General features: G+C 38.8%; 1 protein-coding gene across 1 annotated transcript; it reads right to left on the reverse strand.

Annotated features, from left to right (window-relative positions):
• Positions 1–2,017: 2,017 nt before the first annotated feature.
• CHFR (checkpoint with forkhead and ring finger domains, E3 ubiquitin protein ligase) lies at positions 2,018–24,525 on the reverse strand. Its single transcript, XM_009876837.1, is given in 18 exon segments — positions 2,018–2,060; positions 4,403–4,475; positions 5,538–5,645; positions 5,819–5,906; positions 6,815–6,885; positions 7,581–7,664; positions 7,976–8,095; positions 8,488–8,630; positions 9,554–9,716; positions 10,298–10,452; positions 10,702–10,858; positions 11,431–11,646; positions 12,593–12,799; positions 12,955–13,014; positions 15,355–15,464; positions 22,276–22,375; positions 24,368–24,443; positions 24,445–24,525. Coding segments are annotated over 18 exon segments (2,055 nt in total).
• Positions 24,526–24,630: the final 105 nt, after the last annotated feature.

A 24,630-nucleotide genomic window follows, 5' to 3' on the forward strand; every position in this document is an offset into this window, starting at 1 on the left:
TGCCCATGACAGGGGGGTTGGACTAGATGATCTCTAAGGTCCCTTCCAGCCTAGGCCAGTCTAGGATTCTCTGAACACTAGCACAGTGACAAGTCTATGCTGAAAGCCCATCTGGGGTGTGGGAAGTGGTGAATGAGAATGCAAAACACATTTCTGCATATAATGTGCAAAGGCTCCGTCTCCGCAACTGCACTCAGTTTGCTACATGCACAGCCAGAGATGAAAATGAGATCAAAACCAGCTGGGAATGGTTGTCCTGAGAAGATACAATAACCATTAAAAAAGTATCTAAACATAAAATACAAATACAGAAGCAACAGAACATTGTTAATAATACTAAAAGACAGAAACACACTTTTTTTGTTAAAAGAGTTTCAAGTATTATTCCAGATCCAATTTCAATCCTACTCGCAGGAGGAAATGCCCAGAGATTAGGAAGAGAAGTCCACAGCAAAGTGTATTTTTAATAGCATACGGGCACGGTCAACAGACCCATCCTTGCGATAGCTATTTTAAAAAATAAAAATCTAACCAGAAATGCATCGTTCTAATTAGCATTCATGAAGATGTGCATTATTGGAAATTGTTGCTGAACTCACTGACACCAGTAGACACGATGTGCTGCATCATTTGTGCTCCGTTATATCACAAGGTATCACGTGTGCACTTGTTAACATTGAAGTATAAATCCTGCTCATAAAATAAGGCATACTTAAAAACAACATGGTATCCACAGAGGTAACTTTGTAGGCTTTCTGCATGTTCTGTTTCACTCTTCTTGCTGTGATGAAAGATTGGTCCCAGTTGATGTTTGTCAACATTAGCCACCAGATTATGATGAAACAGATCAGATGAGAACAATTTGTGAGGGTAGGTGGGTTGTGTTAGGATTGTTTTGTTTATTATGCTTGGGACACTTCCTGAATGAGCTCTGCAGGAGGCATGAAAATAAAATCTACACCAGCGTTCCCCTTCACCATCCCTATTTCTATCCAGAAGTGCCTCCATATTGCTACAGTTTGTCCAAACTGAATTATTTTCTGTAAGATTATTCCTTCCAGTAAAGCTGCTATATTCTGTTTTAAATTATAGCTTTTTCTACCTTGTCACCAGTGTACGCATGCTAGAGAACAGCTGCATGGCAGAGGTACTTAATTAGCATTGGTATCAAACCAGAAAAAGAAATACAAAAAGGGAACCAGTGTGTCCAACTGGCTGCTCTATGTCAAAAGCACTGTTTGGTCTTGATATAAAACACTACAGAAGTGATATTACCAGAAGTCTGTTCTGCTTCAAGTATTACCCCAACTTTCACTGTGACTTTCAAATTTTTTTGTGCAATTAGTTCTGTAATTTAATGTGAATAAAAACAGGAGTAAACTAAAAAAAAGAAACTGCACCACTTCCACTGTAAAAGTTTCTGCCATATGTGCAGTGTTAAGTTGAAACAGCTGCTTAATGGACGGCTTTTTTTTTTTTTTTTTTAAGTGAATATTAACATGGTTTCTAGCCCAAATGCAACGGGGAGTGACAAAATATCAGACTCCCGCAAAACGCAGTTACAAATATACACTGACAGTTTCCTTCTTAAATATTAATGGCTCTTGAAATATCCATCAGATACTTTTACAAAACTTTTCTATTTTAAGTCTAAGGTTTTTTTTTATTTTCTTCACAAGTAGTGCAAATACACTCCTTATTCTTAGGTCTTCCCAAGATATGGCTGGTTTTTGTGTGTGGGATTTCTGTTTGTTTTTCACTGAAGCGATACAGGGACGCTGTAGTCATGAGGATGGAATGCAATGCTTGCTGGACTTTCTTGGAAAAAAGAAAAAAAGATATCTACCTTATTGATGTACAGCTGTAAAATTCTACAAATTAAAAAGTTCACACCAGATTACCTGATGCAAAAGTTATTGATTCCCTGCTATGGGGGAACCGAGAAGATCCCCCAAAAATCTTAAACTGTACAAGCAGTGTAATAAGTTTTTGTCCCTTCTCTACAGACTACAAGTATTCAGTTCTTGAATCGTGTTTGTTCACAAATGTGATTGAATTTCCTGAAATAAAATAAAAAAAAGATTAAAATGTAACAAAGTTCTCAGAAGTCAGGCAACAAAAAAAAGAGAGTCAGCATCTTTCACAGAGTGTTTTAAATGTTAAACTGTTCAAAGCCAAATATTGACATACTAGCACACCTGCTCTTCAGAATCTGTTTGGATCGTACTCTACTAACATGCTATCTGTAACAAGATTTTCAACATCTCTCCTGCCTAACCCTTGTTGGTTTTTATTATGCACACAGAAAACCTGTTAATAAAAGCATTCCTCTATATTTCTGCATGCTTCAAACCCAGGAGGCACTTAAAACAGGAATCAGCAACTTAATTTTTCCCTCCGAGACATCAGTAATTCTTAGTGGACAGCATTACACAAGTCACTGAGAACTAGAATTAACCAGGCTAACAGCATATTTCAACATAACCACGTTCTTCCACTGGTTTAGAATCTTCTAAAACTAAGGGTTTTTTCCTCATTCTGTATTATTTAGGTTTTATGGGAATGGCAAGCCTGTCTTCATGAATTAAACAGGTAACACAATTTTCTGTAAGGCCCTTCTTTCCAGTACTCAGAAAGATCTCACTACTCATTTTTATTTTTGTTTCTCTTCCTTGGGTTATGCATCCTCTGATATGTAACTGAAACAGGAGCTGGACTGTTGAGTGTGAATAAACACGTACATGTGGAAAAGAGGATGCAAAACAAGACCATGAACTTTCTCTCTATTGCTGAATTAGATCAAACACTAGAAAGAAACCTTGCTTGCGTAACCAAACTACTTATCAAAACAGTTTAGCTCAATTAAAAAAAAACAAAACCCAAAATAAAAAAAAAAAAACCATAACCTGATATTTATGAGTGGTATGACAGATTTGTTTGCTTTTATGAACTTTAGGAGGGCAGTAGCTGGTAAAGTTCTAGGAACAGCTAATGCTTGAAAGGAAAAAAATAAAAAAAATAAAAAAGCAAAAAAACCCTCGAGTAATTTCTATTTTAGATGGAATTATCCATCACAATACAAAGAAAGATGACTGGTGAGTACTTTGATGCTGAATTAATTCTCTAACATTTCAAACTAAAATCTCCTCTGGGAATACAGACAGTTCTGGAATGTGGAGTTACAGACAGCAGTTACAGTTACATCTGCAACTTAAATCCTAAATTGTTTCTGAAAGGTATTTGGTAAACCCCTCTAAATTTGTAAGAGACTGGAGTTGAATATTTTACAAGTCCTTCTTATGATCTGCTTGCCCGAACTGTACAAACTGGTTATTTGCAACCCATAGTACCTGAAACATTAAAGGAATTATGCTCAGTGTGTATGTTCATTGCGGCATCAGAAAAATACCGCAGAATCTACTATTCCTTAAAGCGATTTCTCAGTAAGGGGTAACAGCTCCTTGATTTTAAATTGCACTGAGAATTTAGAGAATTATTCATAAAGCAAGAAGGATTTGTCTACTCTCCCTGGAACGAGTTAGCTCTTAGGTAGATCATTTTTGTTTTGTTTTACAAGTCTTTCATTTTGTCCAACCACTCATGCACCTTTTTGCAATTGCATTGGTTATCAGTGGCTTTGAACTTTTTGAATCAAGCACCTCAATTTATTTTGGGTAGACATTTCTCATGAATGACCAGATACCAGGAGTCCACATTGCCGAGGTGTATTAAAATACTTGAGAAGTAGAGGGTTAATCTCTTCTCAAGGCTCAGTATTTCTTTTTCACCATATGCCACACTGCTCGAGTCTGAGGCATAAGACCTAGAAACTCCTCCAGAACCAGGAACTGCTAAGCCACACCACATTCCTCAAGTTACATGTTCCAAGCTTCTCTTGTTGCAAATTATTCCCACCCATTTATCCCTTCAAAGTATGTTGCACTTCACTAGACATCTCTCTCTCGGTTTCAAATGGAAATTGCCCAGAGCTAATTACTGCGTAGATAGTGTTTTTAAGGAGCACCCAGACCTGAGCAAATGAGAAGCTGCTTCGGTGGGAGAATAGGAACAAAGAGGGGGTTGTGGATGGAAAACAAGACTGAAGAAGTGCCAGCAATGGGTTACATCAACTTAGGAGTGCTAGCAGCGCCCTTCTGACACGCACGAAGGGCTCATTTCAGAGTCGTGCTAAAAATAAGAATTACACCCCCCCCTCAAAACTCACCTACTTTTGCTTATGCTGCAACTGTGTTACTCATGCAATTTCTGGCACTTCAAAGGTTATGGGGTTTTTTAGGTTTTTCTTCGTTGGCTGTTTTTTTTGGTGTTTTTTTTTTTTTTGGTGTTTTCTTTTTTTAAAGGAACAAAACCCAAAAATCACTTTCTAAATTGTGTAACTTACATGGCATGATGTGCTTTGACCTGAGTTCGACAGTTGCGTCCCCAGTAGCAATCAGGACGTGATGTGACATTCACTGCAGAAGGAGCAAATGAAATGCTACAGTTACTACAGAAGTCATTAAATAAAGCGATGAAGATTCCTAAGCCAACAGTGGTTACTCATCAGAGGAGGCTTCGTGGAGAAATAAGACATGATTGGCAAGAAGTGACTGTGCCCTATATGGGTTCACCTTTCTAGAAACAAAGCAAACAGTGGAGCACAGAAAATGAATTCTATCAGGCTCTTGCAGATTTATGATGAAAGGATTTGGTCCTCAGTGCCGTGACTTGAAACTCGACTATTTAGTTTGACAGACATGGACTTTACAGTTTAAGATGCTGAGATATATTTCCATATGAAAGAAACTCTTATTAATTTGGGTAGAGTCTGTTGTTTTTCCCTCACTTTCACACACGTTACAACTCAGCAGCCCAGCAGGCCATCCCATTGCAATGAAAAGCAAGACTAAGGAGAAGCAAGGTGCGCTGCCAGCCTCTCCTCGTGCACACCAGCAGCCCTGGAGCGCTCAGCAGTTAAAGACAGGGAAGCTGTCACTAACAGCAGGAACTAGATGGACAAAAGTACCACATTTAAAAGTAGACTGTTGGAAGAGCTTCTGTTCCCAACAGATTTAGGATTGAAAGAAGCACAGTTGCTTGCCTGCTATTTTATACTAAAAACGTAAATGCAAACAGATTTAGAATTAATTTATGAAAATATTCTTGTTCCTAGCAGACAGCTGGTAAAATGTGAATTTGTTCAGGAGATGCATCATTTCATGTATTTAAAAGCGAAAATAAATTAAATTACAGCAACTAGTTCCTGTTGATTATATTCTGGATTTTACTGAGTTCCCCTTTTCACTATGCAGATATATTTATTCTACAAATGAGTAATCATACTGAAGAATGAAAGATTCCACTAGAGAGTTTGACAGTAACGATATGCAAACCTAGCGGCTGACAAGTAAAGCAAGTATCAGCCATGCAAAGAGATTTGGGCTAGATGAAGGTTCTAAAAACCAAAGGATACAGGGCTAACTGACTTGAAACTCTTTAAATGACTTTTGCCCCTTCCCACGTGAAGCGATCCCCACCTGGCAATTCAGCAACAGGAATATTCTGCCTGTACTGGTAGGCAAGTTCTCGAAAGCTGCGAAGGCCACAACAGTAGCAAAGCACTGTGTTCCCAGTAATTCTGTAATCTGGGGGGAAAAAAAAAAAATTGACACGTCAGTGTAAGGCTTGAGAAATCAGATTTAACAAAAATGCCAGACAGCACTGGTAATGCCCACAGAATTTCAAACCTTTTGAAAATAGTACTGAGCTATATGCTAGCAAAGAGTTATACGTGTACAAAAATGAACAAAATACCTACCTGACAACACAAAAACTCCTCTTTGAAGAGCTAAGAGACTTTCGTTTAACATATTTTTCCATGTCAAACCCCTGGATGCCAGGTAATCCTGAAAAGAGTAATTAAGTATTTAATCTAGAAAAATCTCCAACATTAAAGAGTGACCAAATCATTTATCCACAATATTTCCAAGTCTAGATCTAACTAGATTTTCAAAATGGGTTGATGTAGATTACAAGTAGAAGCGAAATATCTTTAATTAGAATGTCACTTTCAGATCCCAAATAAAACCTTCCACTCAGTATCTCTTTTTCAGAAGATCCTCACTTTTGTCAAAGGAACGCAAACAGATTCATTTCAGTCACACTCTCGTTTACCTTAAATCAAAGTTTCACTCAGTTTACCTATTTTAGATAGCCCTATCATGGGTAAAATATGTTCCATGCAACCTAGTGTGAAATTTAACTTTTCTGGGGAGGAAAAAAAGAAAATTAATAAGCTTTGCTTTCCTGGTATTTTTTTAGTGAATTATTTTTCTCTTAATTAATAATTTGGATGTTACACTTTAGATTGTAGTAACTGGCTTCCCTAATCCATGCTTCATACAAGTAAAATTCTCCTACGAATTAGCAACCAAACATACCCAAATTCTATAGGGTCTATCAGTCACTTAAATTCTAAAGTTACGTCTAGAATTTTGGATTTCTTAGCACCTGTCCAACATACGTATTGGAGAAATTAAACACTAGGATTGCATGAAAGTGATTTTGTTGTTAATTTGGATGGTACAGGAAGAGCTGATGCCAAATGGAATGCATCTCTAGAATACGATGCCCTCTTACACAGAGACTGAAAGAGCCAAATCCAGGGGTCATTAAATTCACCTTTTAGAACCAGGTGCTGCAAGTGACGCGCTGCTGCCACTGTAACTCTTAGGGGGCGCAATTCTACCAATTTCATGAGCGAGTACATCTTAAACTTTGTACGTATGCATCACACGTAATGACTTAAACATACCTTTAGGATATCTGACTCGTAGTGGTTGTTATTTAGGACTCCATCTAAACACTTATCACCAAGATTTATTTCTAATCAGAACAAGAAGAAGAAAAGTTACTATTTCTTCCCTCAACAACACACACGGCCCTCAGACGTTTTCTGAAAGTTCTTGTGTTTCCTAAAATAAGGTGCACTGACTCACATAAGGACCACGTGCCCGGATTCAATACATGCTAAAACACGCGCTATAGAACTGTCAGGGGCAAAGAAAAGACATTGAGATTTTACAATTTCACCTTCAGTCCACAAACACTACTACTAATCCGCACATCAATGCTATTAAAGCATATTCCATCCACTTCAAACTGCGGCCAAGTCATTTCAACTGTTCTAATTTAATTTTAGAAGACATCTAAAACCTTCAGTTTCAGAAGTCTGCACGTTTAAGAGGGTAAAGTTTATTTCTAATCAGTTAAGATGTGATGTTTCGTGCTCTGCGTTGATTTGCATGATTTTATTAAAAGGCTGAAATATACCATAATTCTTTTTACAAGGGAAAGCACTGCTGTCAGCAAGTGCAGTTTTCAGGCCTGACAAGTTAAATCCTCTCCAAGTTAACACTCACAAATTTATGCTTGTGATGGGAGGACACCGCCTTCGTCTCCTTTTGCACGACTGTGCTACAAACTAATCTATCACAGTTCTTAAATGACCTAAAGTTCAAGACAGACAGACATTATTGCAAAATGAGCAGGTGCATAAGAAACAGATTATTCCACAATACCACAGAACGGTGCCAAACAGCCAAAACACGCCATCCGAGTGCAGCCCCAGTATAAGTGACAGAAGGGCTGCAGGCAAACCGTACCTGCAAAATAACAAACTCCTGTAAAGACCTGCACACATCAAGACTGCACAGGTATGGTTCTTACAACTCAATAACAACAGAGCCTTGATAAATTTCGTTAAAAAGTACAACTTTCTCATTTAAAACACACGCTGCGAGGAACAAAAAATTTTACAAAGAAAGATTCTTTCAAGCTGTCACTACTGGAGTCTAGAGAAAGAATATTCAAATAAAGAATGCTCTCCAAAGTAAACTTAAATTTAATTCAAAATAGGAGGAGACTTAGTTCTGTAGTGAAGATTAAAATAATTAAATAAAAAAAATGTACACACATTGCTGAGGAGCAACATGAGGATTCTGCTCACGCTCTGCTCTTCGGTCAGGCATTGGCTGAAAGCAGCAGGTACATATTACGTGACTTCCTTGAGCAGGACACACATATTCCTGGACGGCTAGATGAGTTAAAAACAGAAAAAACAATCACAGACTGAACAGCATACACAGCTGCAACCTGGACTAGGAATTCTAGTGAATATTAGCAACATAAAAACCTGAAACTAACAGGCAAGCACTATCATTTTTACAGAGATTCTATAAAAGACAAGAAAAAACAGCATTCAGACTTCTAAACTACGTAGGTGTGTAAACTATTCTGCATATTGAAATATTTTAAGAACTATCAACCACCAGCAATCTAGTTTGGACAACCACAGAAAATCCACGGTCAAATCTCAGGATATTTGCAAAGACACCTGTGTGAAGTGGTGTTACTCTCGCAGGACTATGAGACTGAGCTTGTGTGAGCTGTAGAACCACCCTGCCGAGAAGCTTCCGTGACACTGACCCGCGGGGAAGTTGGCAGATGTCGACGGTGCATCTCCCAGCGCCTGCATTCCTCCTGCTTCTGTCTCTTGGCCTGTGCCAGGCAGAGTTGGAACGGAGTGTCTTCGATACCCTGGGCACTGCCTGCATACTATATATGGTTGACTGAAAGAATAAAATAAGGTCATGAGAAATCATACTCATACCCCTACTCCAGACAGCGTTGGTCATACTTTAAAAGTTTAAATTAGGAAATTTCTTCATCCAGTAATCATAGAATCACCCAGGTTGGAAAAGACCCTTGGGATCATCGTGTCCAACCATTAACCCTACTCGCAAGTTCACCCCTAGACCATATCACTCAACACCACATCCAAGTGATGCTTAAAAACATCCAGGGATGGTGACTCAACCACCTCCCTGGGCAGCCTGTTCCAATATCCCACAACTCTTTCCGTGAAGAACTTCTTCCTAGTGTCTAGTTTAAACCTACCTTGTTTAATCTTGAAGCCATTCCCTCTAGTTCGGTATGTATGGAAGTTTATCTAACTCAGTACCTCACAGCTGTGAAGACTGCTGTAGTGGTAACAATTAAAACTTTGCATTTTTTAGAATTGCCCAAGCAGTTAAAAAAAAAAAACAACACACAACAAAACCAGCAGTGTGACTGGAAGGAAGACAAATGTGAGGAACAAAGCTGGAATAATTATCTACGTGGAGTTCTTCTGTTCCCCTCTGGGTATACAGCAAAAATTATTTGCTCTAGGAAACAGAGGAAATATTTTGGTGCCTGGGAATCCCTAGGTCAAGCATGAGCTGTTTCAGTACCATACACCTGGTGAAAGCAACTTCTAGGAAGTTCTAATTTTTATTTTTTGTTGACTCCTCAAGGTTCAGTAGGATGGCCAGTACAATTGCCAGGATAATCACTGGTGAGAGTGAACTCACCGGAAAACAAAAATGAGATTCATTCTGGCAATGATCATGGAAACACAATCAGCAATAACATTTATGAAGTCAGTTTATGGAGGGTTTGCTCATTCAAACATAAGTAAATCTAATTCAGAGCACAATTCAAATAGACAGACCTGATATCTGAGGATTCACTATCTACATCCGACAATTCCAGTAAGTCTTCAGAACTACCTTCCTCGTCTGAAAACGATCTCCGCACCTTAGGTTGCAACATGTCTTGAGTAATTTTGTTTCTAGCATCCATGCTACGCACATCATCTTCATTACGGCATTTATCTGGCAGAAGAACCAAATTCAAATTTCAAGGGAAAAGAACACATCACATCCCTTATCTCCACCCTACTTTATTAACACAGTTACAATTATTGTGTTTTCATTTCCATAAAACTTATTTCTTTGATAACGGACTTCTGGAAGATCTCAGTTAAATTCCCCTCTATCAACAAAAATGTAGTAACAGGGAACTTGAGTTTTATTCTCCAGAGGCCACGGTCAAAATTAATTCAATCCATATTGAAGTATATTTTTCAGAAGTATCCAAGTTTAGGCGGCCTAATCAGTGTGCCCTATTTGGTAAAACTGATATCCTTCCCATAATTAAGTAGCAAAATAGAATTAAAAATTCTTAGCATACCCACTTCTAGTACTAAATCATCTTCAATCCTCAGCCAGTATTTGAAATACTACAAGTTATTATGTCATATTAAATACACTTGCTTTCTTACAGCCACGTCAGAGAAAACAGCAGAGAATAAAACAGACATAGAAATTTAACAGACAACAGTTTGTGCATACATCAGTTACACAGCTAATGTGTGAAATACATCAGATTCTGTTACACACACAGTTCAACTTGCCTGGATGCTGAATCAGATAAGCTTCAACCAAGTTGTTCAAGATATGATTTTTACAAATACGTTCTACTGGACAACGACAAGTTGGACACAGGGAAGATCTTTCCATCCATCCTGAGTAGCAGGCAGCACAAAAAGTATGCATACACGGCTGCAAGCTGGAAAACACGAACGTGAGAACAATGAAAGAAACAGAGTCAAAACACAAATCTCACATTCTTCAGATACATTCAAAGCACTAAAAAATCTGTTTAGGATTGAGTTGACTACATAAATTGTGGAGTGGTAGGAAAAGGGGTCTCAGAAGGGCTTGTGAAAACATTCAATATTCTGGCCTCCACAAACAGTTGTCACTGGACTTCTTATATTATTACCACATGATTACAGCTTTTGTCAGTCATACATACCTTACACAGTCATGCAGCAGTTCTTGGCAGATAATGCAAGTTAATGTTTCTTCCATCTTATCCGGTTTCACATTTGATGTTTTTGCATCTTCAGAGCCCATTTTAATTATACTTTCACTTGGAGCTGCTGGTGAAAGATTTGGACAAATATCTTCATCTGCAAAGACAAAAGATTCCACAGTATGTAGTTCTTGAAGCTTTTTTTAAATTTATTTTTATTTAAGCATTAAAAATCACCACCTGAAAGATGCACACTGACTCACTGTTCACTGACAGTCCCACTAAAGGTTCTTGCTTTACACGTAACAGCTTCTGCTGCTGAAGCATCGCTTTCACTGGACCAGAAATTAAGTCAATAAGAAGGAAGAAACAAATTGAAAAACGACTGATGACAGCTGACGTGACTCACTTTGTGGGAAGGGGGCAGAAGGAAGGGAGTTTTGCTTTCCTTATATAATAAAATACTAAAATACAAAATGACACTGTGAATATGAAAAGCGTTAACATAACATTTCAAGACCTGGGCTTGAGATGCATGCATTTTGAATTTATTTCATATTAATAAAGAAAAGTAAGTGCAGATTCTCATGTTTCTGTTAATGCCACTGCAGTTCTATGAAAAATGGACACAGCTTTAATTTTCTAATTAAGTTTTTTAAACTAGCTTTCAACAATAACATTAGAATACGATAGCGCAAGGTAGGTTGCACAGTACTGCAGTGTACTAGCCTCCTTTTAGTTTCTTCTTAGCAGGTTCCAAATCTTCCTCCTCCCCTGTCCTTTGAGAATCTGATTCTGCTTTTTCTTTGTCAGTGGTTTCTGAAGCAATTGCAGAAGTTTCAGTATTCATATCCAGCTTCTCACGTTCGTCATGCAGTGCTCTTAGACACACAGATTCTAAGATGGGGAAAGCAGGCACAGAAGTGAAAATTGAGGATTGTGATCCTGAAAAATAAAAACAGAAACATGAACATAGCTGCATACAGATACGGAACATCTGGAACTCAAAACACTGATGATGCACCGATATAAATCCAAAAATCTCAACAGGAAAAAGTGGAGCAAAAAAAGCTGTCTGTCTAACTATACCGAAAGTACTTTAAGCCAATCTGACTAATTGGAAAACTTGGAAGAAAACAAGCTATTAGTTGTGTAACCCTACTTAAAATCCCCATTCCTCTTTAAATTGTAGAGTATTTATTCTTAAGACTATTATCCACACCAGATCTTCCTGACAAAGATGCCAGGCAGAGGATTTATGCAACACTGATCATACGTAACAGATGAGGATCACAGAGGAGGAAAAGCTTTGTTTTCACAGGAGCATGTTAAAGAAGTCCCAATGAACTGCTGACAAATGCCATTTTCTAGACAGCCTTTCTTGCTCCAGTTCTATTTTAAGTGTTATGCAGCACTCTGGTACTACACTTGCCAACATAATGAAAGATACTCGACTAGGGATCCACGATTCCGTATTTTGGCCTTCAAGCTCTAAGCAAGGAAACGAGGACTCATGATTAGCAGTGACAATCAGTTTCTCAGAATGCTCATGCAGCACAAGCACTCCTCTCTACTTACTCTGTGACATGAGCCACACAGATTTGCTAAGTTTTCACCACTCTACAGTAAGACAGAACAGTTTGGGATTTATGTGCATTTTCTACCCGTCTCAGCACAAGCAATTCTCTTGATTGCCTTATCCATCAGGATTTACCCGGCCTACTCACAGAGAGAAAGTTGAAATGCACATATCCACATGGTATTTTCACTAGATCTTTACAAAACAAATGCTAAAAACCCAGGTAGGGATAAGAGATTAATCTGTTAAAATGCAAAACTGAAGTAACAGTTGATGGGATATCAGACTTCAAATACTCGACACAATTCTCACCAGATGTAGAAGGATTATCCTGCTATGCAGACTCAGTAAGAGAGGTAGAAGAAGCATTAAAGAGGTTAGATGTAGAAGTAGATGGCTGTGGTTCCTCATAGCAAGACTGAGTAGATGACGGTGATGAGGTAATTTGGGTCTCATCATTACTTCTTCCTGTCCTTGAGGTATCTTTGGTCACATGGCATTGGTTTTCTACATTAACTTCTACAGTTGGAAGGGGGGGGAAAGGAAAGAAAAAGATCTGTGTGACAGTCACCACATCACGGCTTCAAAATTCCAAGGAATCAAACTCTCTCAGGAGGGTTACATTAGCCACTGGAGCTTAGCTCCTCTTCATGGATCTTGAATGACTTCCTTACCTACTGGTTCTTGAGTCGCATCATGCTTTGTGTTTAAGGATTCATAAAGATAAGCAACATCTGAAAGACATTTAAAAAACACTGATCAGAACCTTTAAACAAAACTTCATTAACCTTAATCTCACATAAACAACTTCTATTCACAAGTGGCTGCTCCAAAGTGTTGTCCGCTGGAAGAGGCAAACGAGGGGTCACTTCTGTGGTACAGTGTTAATAATCCTACTCAGGAGGCAATTAGGAACAGCACAGCAAGATCTTTTCTTCTCAGGAAACCAGGCAGAGCAGCTTTTTTCTGACGTTTAACTTGTGCCAGCCATGGAACCAGAGGCTTAATCATGTCTTAAACCTAAAATCTGCTCTGTGTCAGAACAAACTGTATTTTTACTGATACTTGAATGAAAGTTCTTTGAAGCAGCTTATTATTTCTGAGCTCACTTTGCAACTTCTTCAATCAATTTTATTTAAATTCTTTGTGACATACACGAACACTCAAAAATACAGATTAAGACATGCCATAAATTTCAGCCAGAAATTAATTTAGTGTCTATCAATAAAACCAACTGGATAATATCCATTTCTTCATCTTACACCAACCAAATACAGTCCCAAAGATTCTCCAACTTTTTTTCAACACCTGCCACCAACAAGCAAATAAGGACTCTCTTAGTTTGTAACAATCCCTTCTCTGATCAAAAGTGAGAGTAATGTCTCCTTCAGAATAGCCACCTAGGCATGCCAGATCGGAGTTCTCTCTCCGTTTTTTGAAGACTGAAAAGCCAAAAAAACCAAAACTGGAGTCTTGGAATTCAAAGACTTGTTAACCCAAACGATTCGGTTCATTACTAAGTATCTGGAAAGTTGACATGAGTTCCTCCAAGAAGCGTCAACTGCAGTAGTTCCATCTTGGAAAGGATTTGTGAGATAAACAAGCCATACAGACAGACAAATACAGCTTATCCTGGCTGACTAACATTTACATCAGGCAGCATAAATCTGTCTGCTCTTGTCTGTATATAAATTAAGAGCAACTTCTCTACGAAGTATTTCAGTAATATATATATATACACATGTCTGTTACTGTATAAAAATTGTAAATACAGACTCATGTTCTACATTAAATATCATGATGTAAATGTATCTAACACTACACCTTCCCACCTCCCATTATATCCGATTATCTTCACAGGAACAGGAGAGCTACGTCCATACAAAGTCTGTCTCTTCAGCTTAAAGTTCCGCTTCAGAGTAATGAGAATTAACATTTAAAATGCCTCTTTCACCTACAGTATTTTCCAAAAAGTGAGTGCTCTCCACTGGAATTTAAATATCATATACTTCACACTTAAAAGAATCACATGTTAATTAATGGACAGAGCAGTCTGCTGGGGCACAAAATACATATGTAAAACCAGAGCTGAGCCATTCCCTCTCTCGCCACCACTTATCCAAGTTGAACCCCATCTGTTATTTCACAATAATGAGAAATTAGACTCTTTCTGTGTATCTTTTCAGCGTTGGATTTAGCAATCCTGTCTGACTGAAGTGATACGAAACTAAAAGGTGTAAAATGAAAATTCTGCTGCCTCAAGAGGTCTAAATTTCCAAATCATTTATGAACATCTTCAAGACAGATGAGAGATCATTCATTAAATCTTTTATTAATTTCATTCCATTGCAAAAACTGAGCATTTACATCTAAATCTCAGTACTTTCCTTCTACCCAGTTAACACATGAAAGAACATTACCTCCTGCCCAACAACAGCTTGGCTATTTAGAAATCAAGTATTTTGAGTGAGGACCCTCATTATTTTTTATTTTTTTAAAAAAACCGAATTGAGTTATTTCAATTGCATCATCCTGAAAAAAAATATAAATATGTGAGATCCGATTCTTTAAGACCACACAAGTATTTTTCCAGCTTTACTAACTCTACCTTCATTGTATTGCTTTCCTCACCTTCCCCCTCATTTTGCCTCTTCCCGCTTCAAAACAAAAAAACCCCAACCCCAAACAAAATTAAAAGCTTTTCCAGCTTTTCCTTCTGGTGCCAAAAATTGCTTCGATGTGATATATAAAGTATCACTAGCTACCCCAGCAATCTCACTTTTAAAAGAGGCACTGGGCCTGTGATCAGGACCTTACTAGTTACCAGTCCAAGCATTAGTTCTTCTGAAACTCCTTCGAGGCACATTTCCATTTCAGACAGTTGCTCAGACTTGTCTCTGTAACAATTGGCACATCCACCACCTACTTTGTCTATAGAGACTTGTTTTTAAACATTAGCAAGTCAGTTGTCTTAAAATTGAGTAATTCTGTTTTAATTGTCCTGATACTTCTTTTCTCTAATGACTTGAAAAAAATTACTACGCACGCCATTTAAAAAAATACCATTTACTTACTGTTTTCTGGCTCATTTTTTCTGTAAACAACATAGATCACATCTCCAGTCTGTAAAGGGTATGTCTGCTTCTTAACCACCTTCAGTTTATTAATTACTGTTCCATTAGTACTACAAAGAGAAAGAAAGGATATTTGCATTATTACATAGAAGAAGGAAGGGAAAACACAAGATATTCTTAATGAAGCAAAGCTATTGGCTCTAGGAAAAAATGTAAAAAGATAGTAGCTGACAAACAGATGGCCAAGATCTCAAAATAATTAGATGATTGTTTCTGTACAATAATCTCCACCCTTTAAGTATAAAACAGGAAAGGACAATAGGAGTTTGCTTCAAAAAGTTCTGGGTTAGGTTTTCCCATTAACACCGGGAATCTCCTAAAACATTCTGCAACTTTTTCTCTACAGTCAAGGGTGCCATGCGGCATTAATTTTTTCTCCCCTCTTGCTTCAAGTGGTAGAAATCTTAAAATTCCGAGGCTACCTGGACTGTTTGAAACTCAAAAGTGAGAAGATAGTAAAGCGGAAAACCAGTTATACATAATTAAAAGACGAGTTGGAATTAATTATTTTGATATAAATAAAAACCTCTTAAGACTCATGGAAAAAATTAAATTGTAGAAGAGGAAAACACGGAGCATTGCTGATTAATGGAGGCACCTCCTTCGCTACAGGAGATGATACAGAAGTTATCAGTGTTTTATTACTGATTCGATTTATTCCAGTATTGAATAATTCCAGCTCTGTTGCAATAAACCTCTTTCAGGGCTGCAGCGTTCTAAATTTTTAGACTTCTGCCATTCAGAATCTCATCAATTGGTGCCAAATATAAACGAAAAGAAAATTGCTTTTTCCTCTCAGCAGAGTAAGCCGCTGCATGACACAACAACGAATCTCTGCTGCCACCTCCTGGAGGCCCCCACTTGTTGGCAGGAGACAACACGGCCGTCCTCAAACGGACCAGTTTCCATCCAGAGAAGAACAGTTATTTAGAAATAAGCACCTGCCCTTCTCATTATTCTTCTTCTAAAAAGCAACCTGGAAAAAAAAAAATCTCTTGTCATTTAGTAACAAAACAGCGAAAGAAAACTAGAACTTCGTACTGCTGACCATTTTAGATACCAAGTCAAAACCATTACGTTAAGAAGTCAAAAGGAAAAGCAAACCCTTTTGAATCGTTGCAGCAAGTCTTGATCAAGGTATCAATTCTTGTTCTTACCTCTGCAATTGCTTTCACTATCTACAGGGCTGAATCCACTAATATAACATTAAAAATATTTTTTTAAAAAAGCCACTTCAAATCCCAATAAGCAAAAATCATTGGGTCGTATCAGGATTTGCTCTCTCAAAGAATCTTCAAGCTTCTCCTGTAAGTGAGAAAACTACTTTAAGCTTGCCTTTTTACCTCAGGCATACAGATGTTGACTAGCCTTAAAGACATAAGCACTACAGAATCAGCAGAACAGAGACATCACAAAGAGAGCTTAAGGTTTAGCAATTAAGAGGACAAAAGAATTTCAGTCAATTTGTTCATAACTACACTTGTTTTTAACTTCACATTGATGCTAGTGATAATATACTAAAGAGATTATTTCAAAGCAAAATTTGCACTTCCCTCAATCGTCAAAGAAATAGTAAAGCCTACAACAATTCCCGAAACTTGTCAGAAATCCTTTAGCAAAACTAGGAAACATGAAATTTGACCTCCCTAGTTTTCCAGAAGGCAAAACAAAGCATGTATCTCCCCTCTGCCTTCAGTGCTCAGGCCTCCTTCTGTAACACAACAGCTAAACACAAGTAACAAGAATTGTCTCTTACTGAGGTTTTGCTTCTACAGGCAATTCTTAGTCCCAAAAATTACTGAACGGGGGAAAAAACGTCACAATATGTTTTATGCAGTTGCTCTCTCATGACTGCCAAGTTCCAAGATGGTTACGAGGCACAGTAATTCAAGTGAGGTATTCTTGGAAAATGGAAAAAAAAAATAATAATAAAAAAATCATCACGCATCTACTGACCTCTCCTGCTTGGTCTTACAAGGCAAACCATAAAACTAGCTACCCAAGACCCTAACTGTCAAATTGACTGCAAATAGCCAAATCTTCTCTGTTCTGCAGTTATACAGATTCAACGAGAGATGACTCGTGAATTATTTGGCATCCGTGGACTCAAAGTAGGAATATACTGGTATCACTTAACACAGCAAAATATAAGCTTTTCTTAAATACATTACCAAACTGAAGTAGATTTATTCATATCTCAGCCAAGAATCAAAGGGGGAAGAAAAAAATCCAACTACTCAGATAATTGTATTAGTCTTTCATTTCCAGTTTCAGGCTTTAGCCTGAGGCAGTTAACGGAGACATATTGGATTAACGGTGTGGGTATTTTTTAACTAGACACACATGATATCTTATGACATTCGTACATTCCTCTGATGTTTCAAATTAAGATCTCCACAAAATAAGTAGAAAGTACAATGAGAATCCCAAATACGAAGGCCACTCATTAGGACTTAATGCCAGCTGGCTGTAGGAGATGGAGAAGAAAAACTGTACTACCAGATATAGGTTATCTGTGTCGTGAAACAGTGTCACAAGAAGTCTCAACGTCATTTTTCTAAAGAGTGAAAGGACAAAGTGTCAGGACTTGACTCAATTCCCACGTGGCTGATGACTCTACTGTTTGATTCATGAACCATACGCTACCTTGACTTCCCAGTCCCAACTGTGGTGCAGAATTGATGTGAACAGCTGCATTTCACACACAACAGGCTGAATGATCTATGTGCTGTAAGAGGATTTGGTATCCTTCCCAGAGAAATGCCAGTCTGTTACTTTGTAGTAATTTCTACTATCTGTGCAGGAAAAGAACGTAATTTACGGCAAAGCTTCTGGGTTAACAGTTTAAACAGTTATCCACTATTTAAATGCACAGTATCCTGAACACACTGTAAACTGAAATGAGTTTTGAATTCTGCTAAGTTACAGAATCTGTTCTGTACTGTACCAATCTCCATTTCTTTCAATGTTCACAGAGGTATTTTTGACTGGCAGAGCAAGAAGAATCCAGTAGCGGAAAGGACATGCATCAACTGAAGATCAACCTTCAATTTACCCACCAAAGCAAATATCTGCTTGCCTGTCAGATAGTATCAGCCTTGTGTAAATAGCTCAAGCTCTGAACACGTAGAAGCCCTAAAAAAAAGTGCCTAGAAAACAATGAGAGAGGATCTTTAAAAAAATAAAATTACCTTACTTGCCTTTAAAATTTCTTTTTCAAAATGGAGAATCTTACGATTGTTTTTACTCAGGGCAAGCCAACCACTGCCTCCACTGTGTTAGGTCAGCTTGTATGATTTTTCTTTCAAGCAACTAGTGCATGGTTTGGAAAACAAAGCAGAAATATACCCCCAAAAAGAGAGACTCTGAGTATTTTATTACACTATGTGCTAATTCTTGGCTTTTGTTACTCTCAAACTTCTATTAACTCAAATTTTTTAAGTTTTCTACACACTTACTTTCACCTGCACATTGACGGTAATTCTTTCCAAAGTAGATCCAAGAACTCGCTGTGTTACCAGGGAGATAAAACTCAATGTTGGTTGTCTACATATATTTGATGATATTCTTTGGTTTAGCTACGATATGGAAACAAAGTCCACTCAGTTCAACTGTCCCACAGTAGTTGCTTCCTTCAATGCATTCCTCTTCCCCAGAAAAATCTGAGCTTGACCACAGCAACGTTTCCAAACTATTTTCCACTTGAGAGAAGAAAAAGCTGACCTTGCAGTGTTTTTCCGGGCCTCTGGGCATCTGTATTGCCAACTCAAACATCCAAAAATCATTCAAACGTTCAACAAGCTCCTGCTTGATTTTTCTGGAGCTCATCTGATAACTCAATACCAAAGTTAGAAGACCCAGAAAAACAAACAGTCTGCAAGTAGTCATACCAACTCACTGGGTCTCTTGACTCGGCAAATAGTAGCCACATACCGACTCACAGGCAAGCAGAACACAAAAAGGACATAAAGGCTCTTACTCTTTTTTGTTAGCTACACAGAAGTGTTAACATGCGTAAGCAGCTAATTGGTTTTACTCCATAGGTGCAGTGTTTCTATTACATTACCATGTAACAAGCCCCACCTTTTCATGAATATATTAACTTTAACTCGGTTTTGCTAGTTTTCTCTGGCTGCGCCTTCTGCCTTAGGGTGGGGGTGTAGAAAAATTAAAAAATAAAAAAGAGCAGGAACGTTTCTGCACCATTCACAATTTTTTAGCTTATATTACCACGGCATTAGTCTAAGCCAATTCTATATGCAACCAAAACTAGACACGGTTTCTCAAGCTTAGATTCCCAGCTACGCTACGAGATTGCCATGATAGGCAAACACGGCCTGATTTCTTCTTTGAAATATCTTTACATTTGGAATAACGCTGGAGAATGACGCTTCTAAGCCATTTCTAGATGCGTTAGCTAGGGCTGATATTTTTCCCTAAAATTTAATATTCCATCCCACAGCTGGAGTGTAAGTTCCCCGAGGATCTATCCATGTACCTATCCTGGTTATTTTCTCTAGCTACAACCTAGAAGAGGAGAGAAAAGAACACCCTTATCGAGCTTGTGGGTGACACCAAAGCAGGGCCAGAGCAGGGCTGCCATGCAGAGGCACTTGTAGGCCAGTGGAATAGGCTGATGGGAATGTCACGCCATTCAACAAGGACAAACCCCAAGTCCTGCACCCGAGACGGAATAACCACCTGCAACAGTACAGGCCACTGACTAGCCAGCAAGGGTTCTTGGTGGATATTATGACTAAGCCTAAGATCATACACCTTGGACTTACGCCTAGGCTTAAGTCAGCAGCGTGGCCTGGCAGCGATGAAGGCCTACAGCGCCCCTGGCTGTATTAACAGGGGTGTAGTCAAAAACCCGAGTGAAGTGATGATTATTCCCCTTTAAACGGAACTCATTACTCCACACCTAAAATATTACATCTAGTTTTGGGTCACCTAGTACAAGGAAGGTCATGACAAACTTGAGTCCAGCAGAGAGCAACCAACATGGCCAGAGGGCTGGAGTACAAGACCCATGAGCTAAGGGGTGAGAGGAACTGAGCTCGTTCTCTCTGGGAGAAGGCTTGCTGAGCAGGGGACCTAACGGCGAGCTGCCAGTACCTGTGACGAAGTTACCAAGAAGACAGAGACAGGTTCTTTACTGAAGTGACACAAGGTCATAAGTTGAAACACGGAAGACTGAGACGGATGCGAGGGAAAAAAAGAACTAAATCACCGTGACGATAATTAAAGACTGGACTAAGGGTCCCAAGAAGCTACAGAATCTCCATCCTTGGAGGTTTTCAAGGCCTGACTAGAGAGAGCCTAAGCAACATAGTCCAAATCCAGTGGCGGCCCAGCTTTGACAGATCTTGAACTAAATGACCTCCTGAGGTCTCTTCCGAACTGGGTCATCGTATTTTACTTGAGGAAATAAAATAAGGAGAAATGCATAGTCCACATACATATATGCAAGCGGGTTCCTCATCCTGAAGAACACTCCTTTTAATATAACATCAACTACAGCTCATATATTCTGCCAGCATCCCCCAAAATGTGCGTGCCATTCAGTTAGGCAGTTCAAAGGTTTTTCAGAATATTCTTGAAGGATTTTTTCGTAAAAAGCTCAGCAGGTATACTCAGCAGATACACATACTAACCCTGAGCTACCAGAACAACATATTTAATTGCATTCTAGGATGTTGGAACAGGCATTCCTCATGACACTCTGCAAAATCTCAAACACAAAATTTCCTCTTTAAGTATGTGCATCAATATATTTTGAAGCCTCTCCATCTTTGGGTAAAATGCCTTCCAGACATGAAAAATGGGGGAGGAAAGCTGGCAGAAAAGTATTATTTGTTTCTTTACTGACTGCAATAACCTTGCAGAAAAAGAATGTGGTGTACAGAAGCATTTTAAAATGTCATGGAGTTCTTGAAATGTAATAAACCAGAAGCTTTTGGCAATCTTAGACAAAACATCCTGTCAAAAATAAAGCAGATTAAAATTTTAAGAGAGTTACAATGCCCTCCTATGAAATACCCTTTCTTTCAAATTCCTATCTCGATTTTTATAAAGGAAACTAGAAAACAACCTAAAATTCATTGAAAACGACCCACAACCCCTGCAGTGCTATTTGTACTCCCACAGGACCCTTACAACTCCCCAGGAAATAGCCTCACCAGTACAGCAAGTTCAGTGGCCTTCAGTATGTGAAGAAGTATATAATTAACTTTACATACTAAAAGTCATTCTACTAAATTAGCTCGGCTTTTTAACAGCAGTTCCAGTGAAGCAAGCTCTTAGATCTTCCTACATTAAGGGCTTTAGTTCTCCCATCCCTAACTTAAACCAGAAACACACAGAAAATAAAAGAATCATTCTGATTAAACAAAAGCAAAAGTGAAATATCAATAGCAGAAAATTAGCAAACATTTTATTATTAAACTATATTGAATAAACCCTAATTCCATCTGATGTGCCCACCACAACTGCTAGACTACTACAGCACTTAACGCTACACAGACTATAGATATTTTTAATACCAAGTACAGGTTTTTACTCCACATCTTTTTTTATGCTTTGGCATCCTCACTGCAGGTATTTTCTTTCCAATACAAGTGCCTGAAATGAGGCACTCGTGCTTAGAACTTTCAAGAATGCCGGCATCACTTTTTTCACAAGTTTAAAGAAATATACTACAGAACTATTATATCAACAGTACCAAACCTGTATGTAGAAGCGTGTGTGGGAGGAACAGGACGACACGAAAAGAAAAAGATTTTCTATTGATGCCTCAAGCAATACACAAGATAATTGCTTCTCAGACTAAAAAGAAGAGAAGTTCACAAAAGAACCAACCTTGTATCTTCCAATGATGCTTGACCAGATTCTTCATCCACTATGATCTTACAGTGATCTCCAGACACCAACTTGTTGCCAGGGAAAGATAAATCACAACCTTAAAAATAAAGGAGATTTTTCAGCGTGCTTAAAAATACACATTACACAGACAGATCAGCATTCTACATGCCTATAAACGCACAACAAACTGACTCATGTACATCTGCAAAAATTTAAAACAAGCCGTGAGCCAGCCCCATGTGATACGAACTTATTTCAACAATTTCAAGTTGGTTTAGTTCCCTTATTTCACCTCTCAATCCTACAGATAGAAATCAATCAGAACTACTCAGTTCTAGGGTGATACAGAGACAAAGTCACACACATTTGAAGTGTTCAGCCTAAATCCTAGAGGAATGTATCACAGAGCACCTAGGTCTTTTTCTACATCATTGTAACACCGTTCCATTGGATTTAACTTCTGCTTCGTTCTGGTATATTGGGTGGAAGTAGTGGGAACCAAGAGCTGATAAATAAAAGAGCATCATTGTTCTATGTTCAAGCCTTGTTTTCACCTAGGAAAATTATCCTCATCTCTGTTGACAGCACTATTATGTTACTAAAGCTGAAGGGAGATCAAAAATCCAGGACTAAGATTTAGAGATATGCAGGGGAAGCAGAATGACAACGCTGACATGATAGAAATCTTCCTGCCTGTAACTGCAGGGCTCTGAGGAAATCTCGGTTTTTTTCACTTCACTTGAACACTGAATGTTCAAGGCAATACTTCAAGGTTCCCTAACAATCTCTCTCACAAATGACTCAAGGTACTCGCTCACAAAAAAGTTATAATTAACAAACATGATTCACTTCCACCCATTCACGCTGCGGGTGCTCTGCAGCTCAGCCTGCAAGAACAACGGACCCAGAAGGAAAGCAGCAGCCACTACACATGCTGGTGACAGTTTGTCACTGGTAGACTCCTAACATTCAACAGCTACAGTCAACTGTTGCCAGGTGATGCTAGGAAGCCCACTGAAAGTGAGCAAAGTTTTATTCAGGAGCATCACAACACTCCCATTCTCTTCTACAGAGCTGGACTTGCACAGGGGACCAGGAAAGGCCAAAATGCTCTACACAAGCATTTCTAATGCTCCTGAAGATTTCCCAAGTAATCCTTACGACCCAAAGCTTGGTACTCTTGTAACCACTCATTTTATTAATCCATCAGCAAACAATTATGGAAGCAACAGAACACATAAAAATTCATCTTTTTTTCTCCAAAATAACCCTCAACATGACCTCAGTTTGAAGAGTTTACCTGCAGTTTAGATAATGATAAGCAACCTAAATGTATACTACCAAACATTAACAGGCAAAACATGTTTCCTGCAATACATAAACTGAAATTTCTCATGGAGCTCTAGCATCTTGTGTTTGTTCAAGACTATTTACAGAACGTGACTGGTCACTCAAATAGTTTGAACTGATAAACAGGAGACTGAAAAATAGCGCTGTCAGGGCGGAATAAAATAAAAATTAAAACACTGCAATGATTATTTTAAAAACAGTAAGGCACGTAATAAAATCCCTAGACTCTGTGAATAAAGCTTTCAAATCCACTCTCAGAGAAACTTTCAGTACTAGCTGGCAATCTTTATATGGCCAGAAGAATTAAGGGCTTTTTATGTGGGCGTCTTCTTTTCTGTGAAGCACAAGCATTTTGCATTGCTGCCTCAACTTACTTTAACCACAGAAACGAAATGAGAATGTAAACAGGACTGAAGGACAGAAACTCTTCTGAATCAACAATCATCTCTTCGTATTTGTACAAACTGCCACAGAGAACCTCAAAGTCATACGTGCTTTTAAACGTGCACATGTCACGTTGGTAAAAAAGAAAAGGTCAGCATAAAACTTTCCCTTTGCACAGAGCCAAGAGGTAAATAAGGAATAAGGGACTGCCTGGCGAGCACCTCCAACAGCTGAAAGCCCCAAACCCAAGTAGTTTCAGTCCATCTGAGGTCTGACTGTTTTAAAGGCCAGGAGGGGGGACGGCTGCTGCCCCCTGAACACCGCCCTAGGCCAGCGCAGCGTGTCCCTGTCCCACCTTTCTTCCGACCAATTGTCCATTCTCTTTTCAGCAGCAAGACGTGCGGCTCCGCCTCATCGGCACCCAGCCGGATCCGCCTCCTCGGCCCCCAGCCGGATCAGCTTCCCCCAGGGCTGCCGCTGCTGGCTCGGCTCGCCTCCTTCCGAGTGCTCCATTTGGATTCACATCTGACAAAAACAAACAAAGCGAACGCGAACCCCCACCGTCACAGCGCACCCGGGGAGGGGGAGAGGGCTCGCTCGGGGCCGGAGCCCCCTCCC

This window comes from Apaloderma vittatum, unplaced genomic scaffold, assembly GCF_000703405.1.
Source record: "Apaloderma vittatum isolate BGI_N311 unplaced genomic scaffold, ASM70340v1 scaffold18369, whole genome shotgun sequence".
Lineage (NCBI taxonomy): Eukaryota > Metazoa > Chordata > Aves > Trogoniformes > Trogonidae > Apaloderma > Apaloderma vittatum.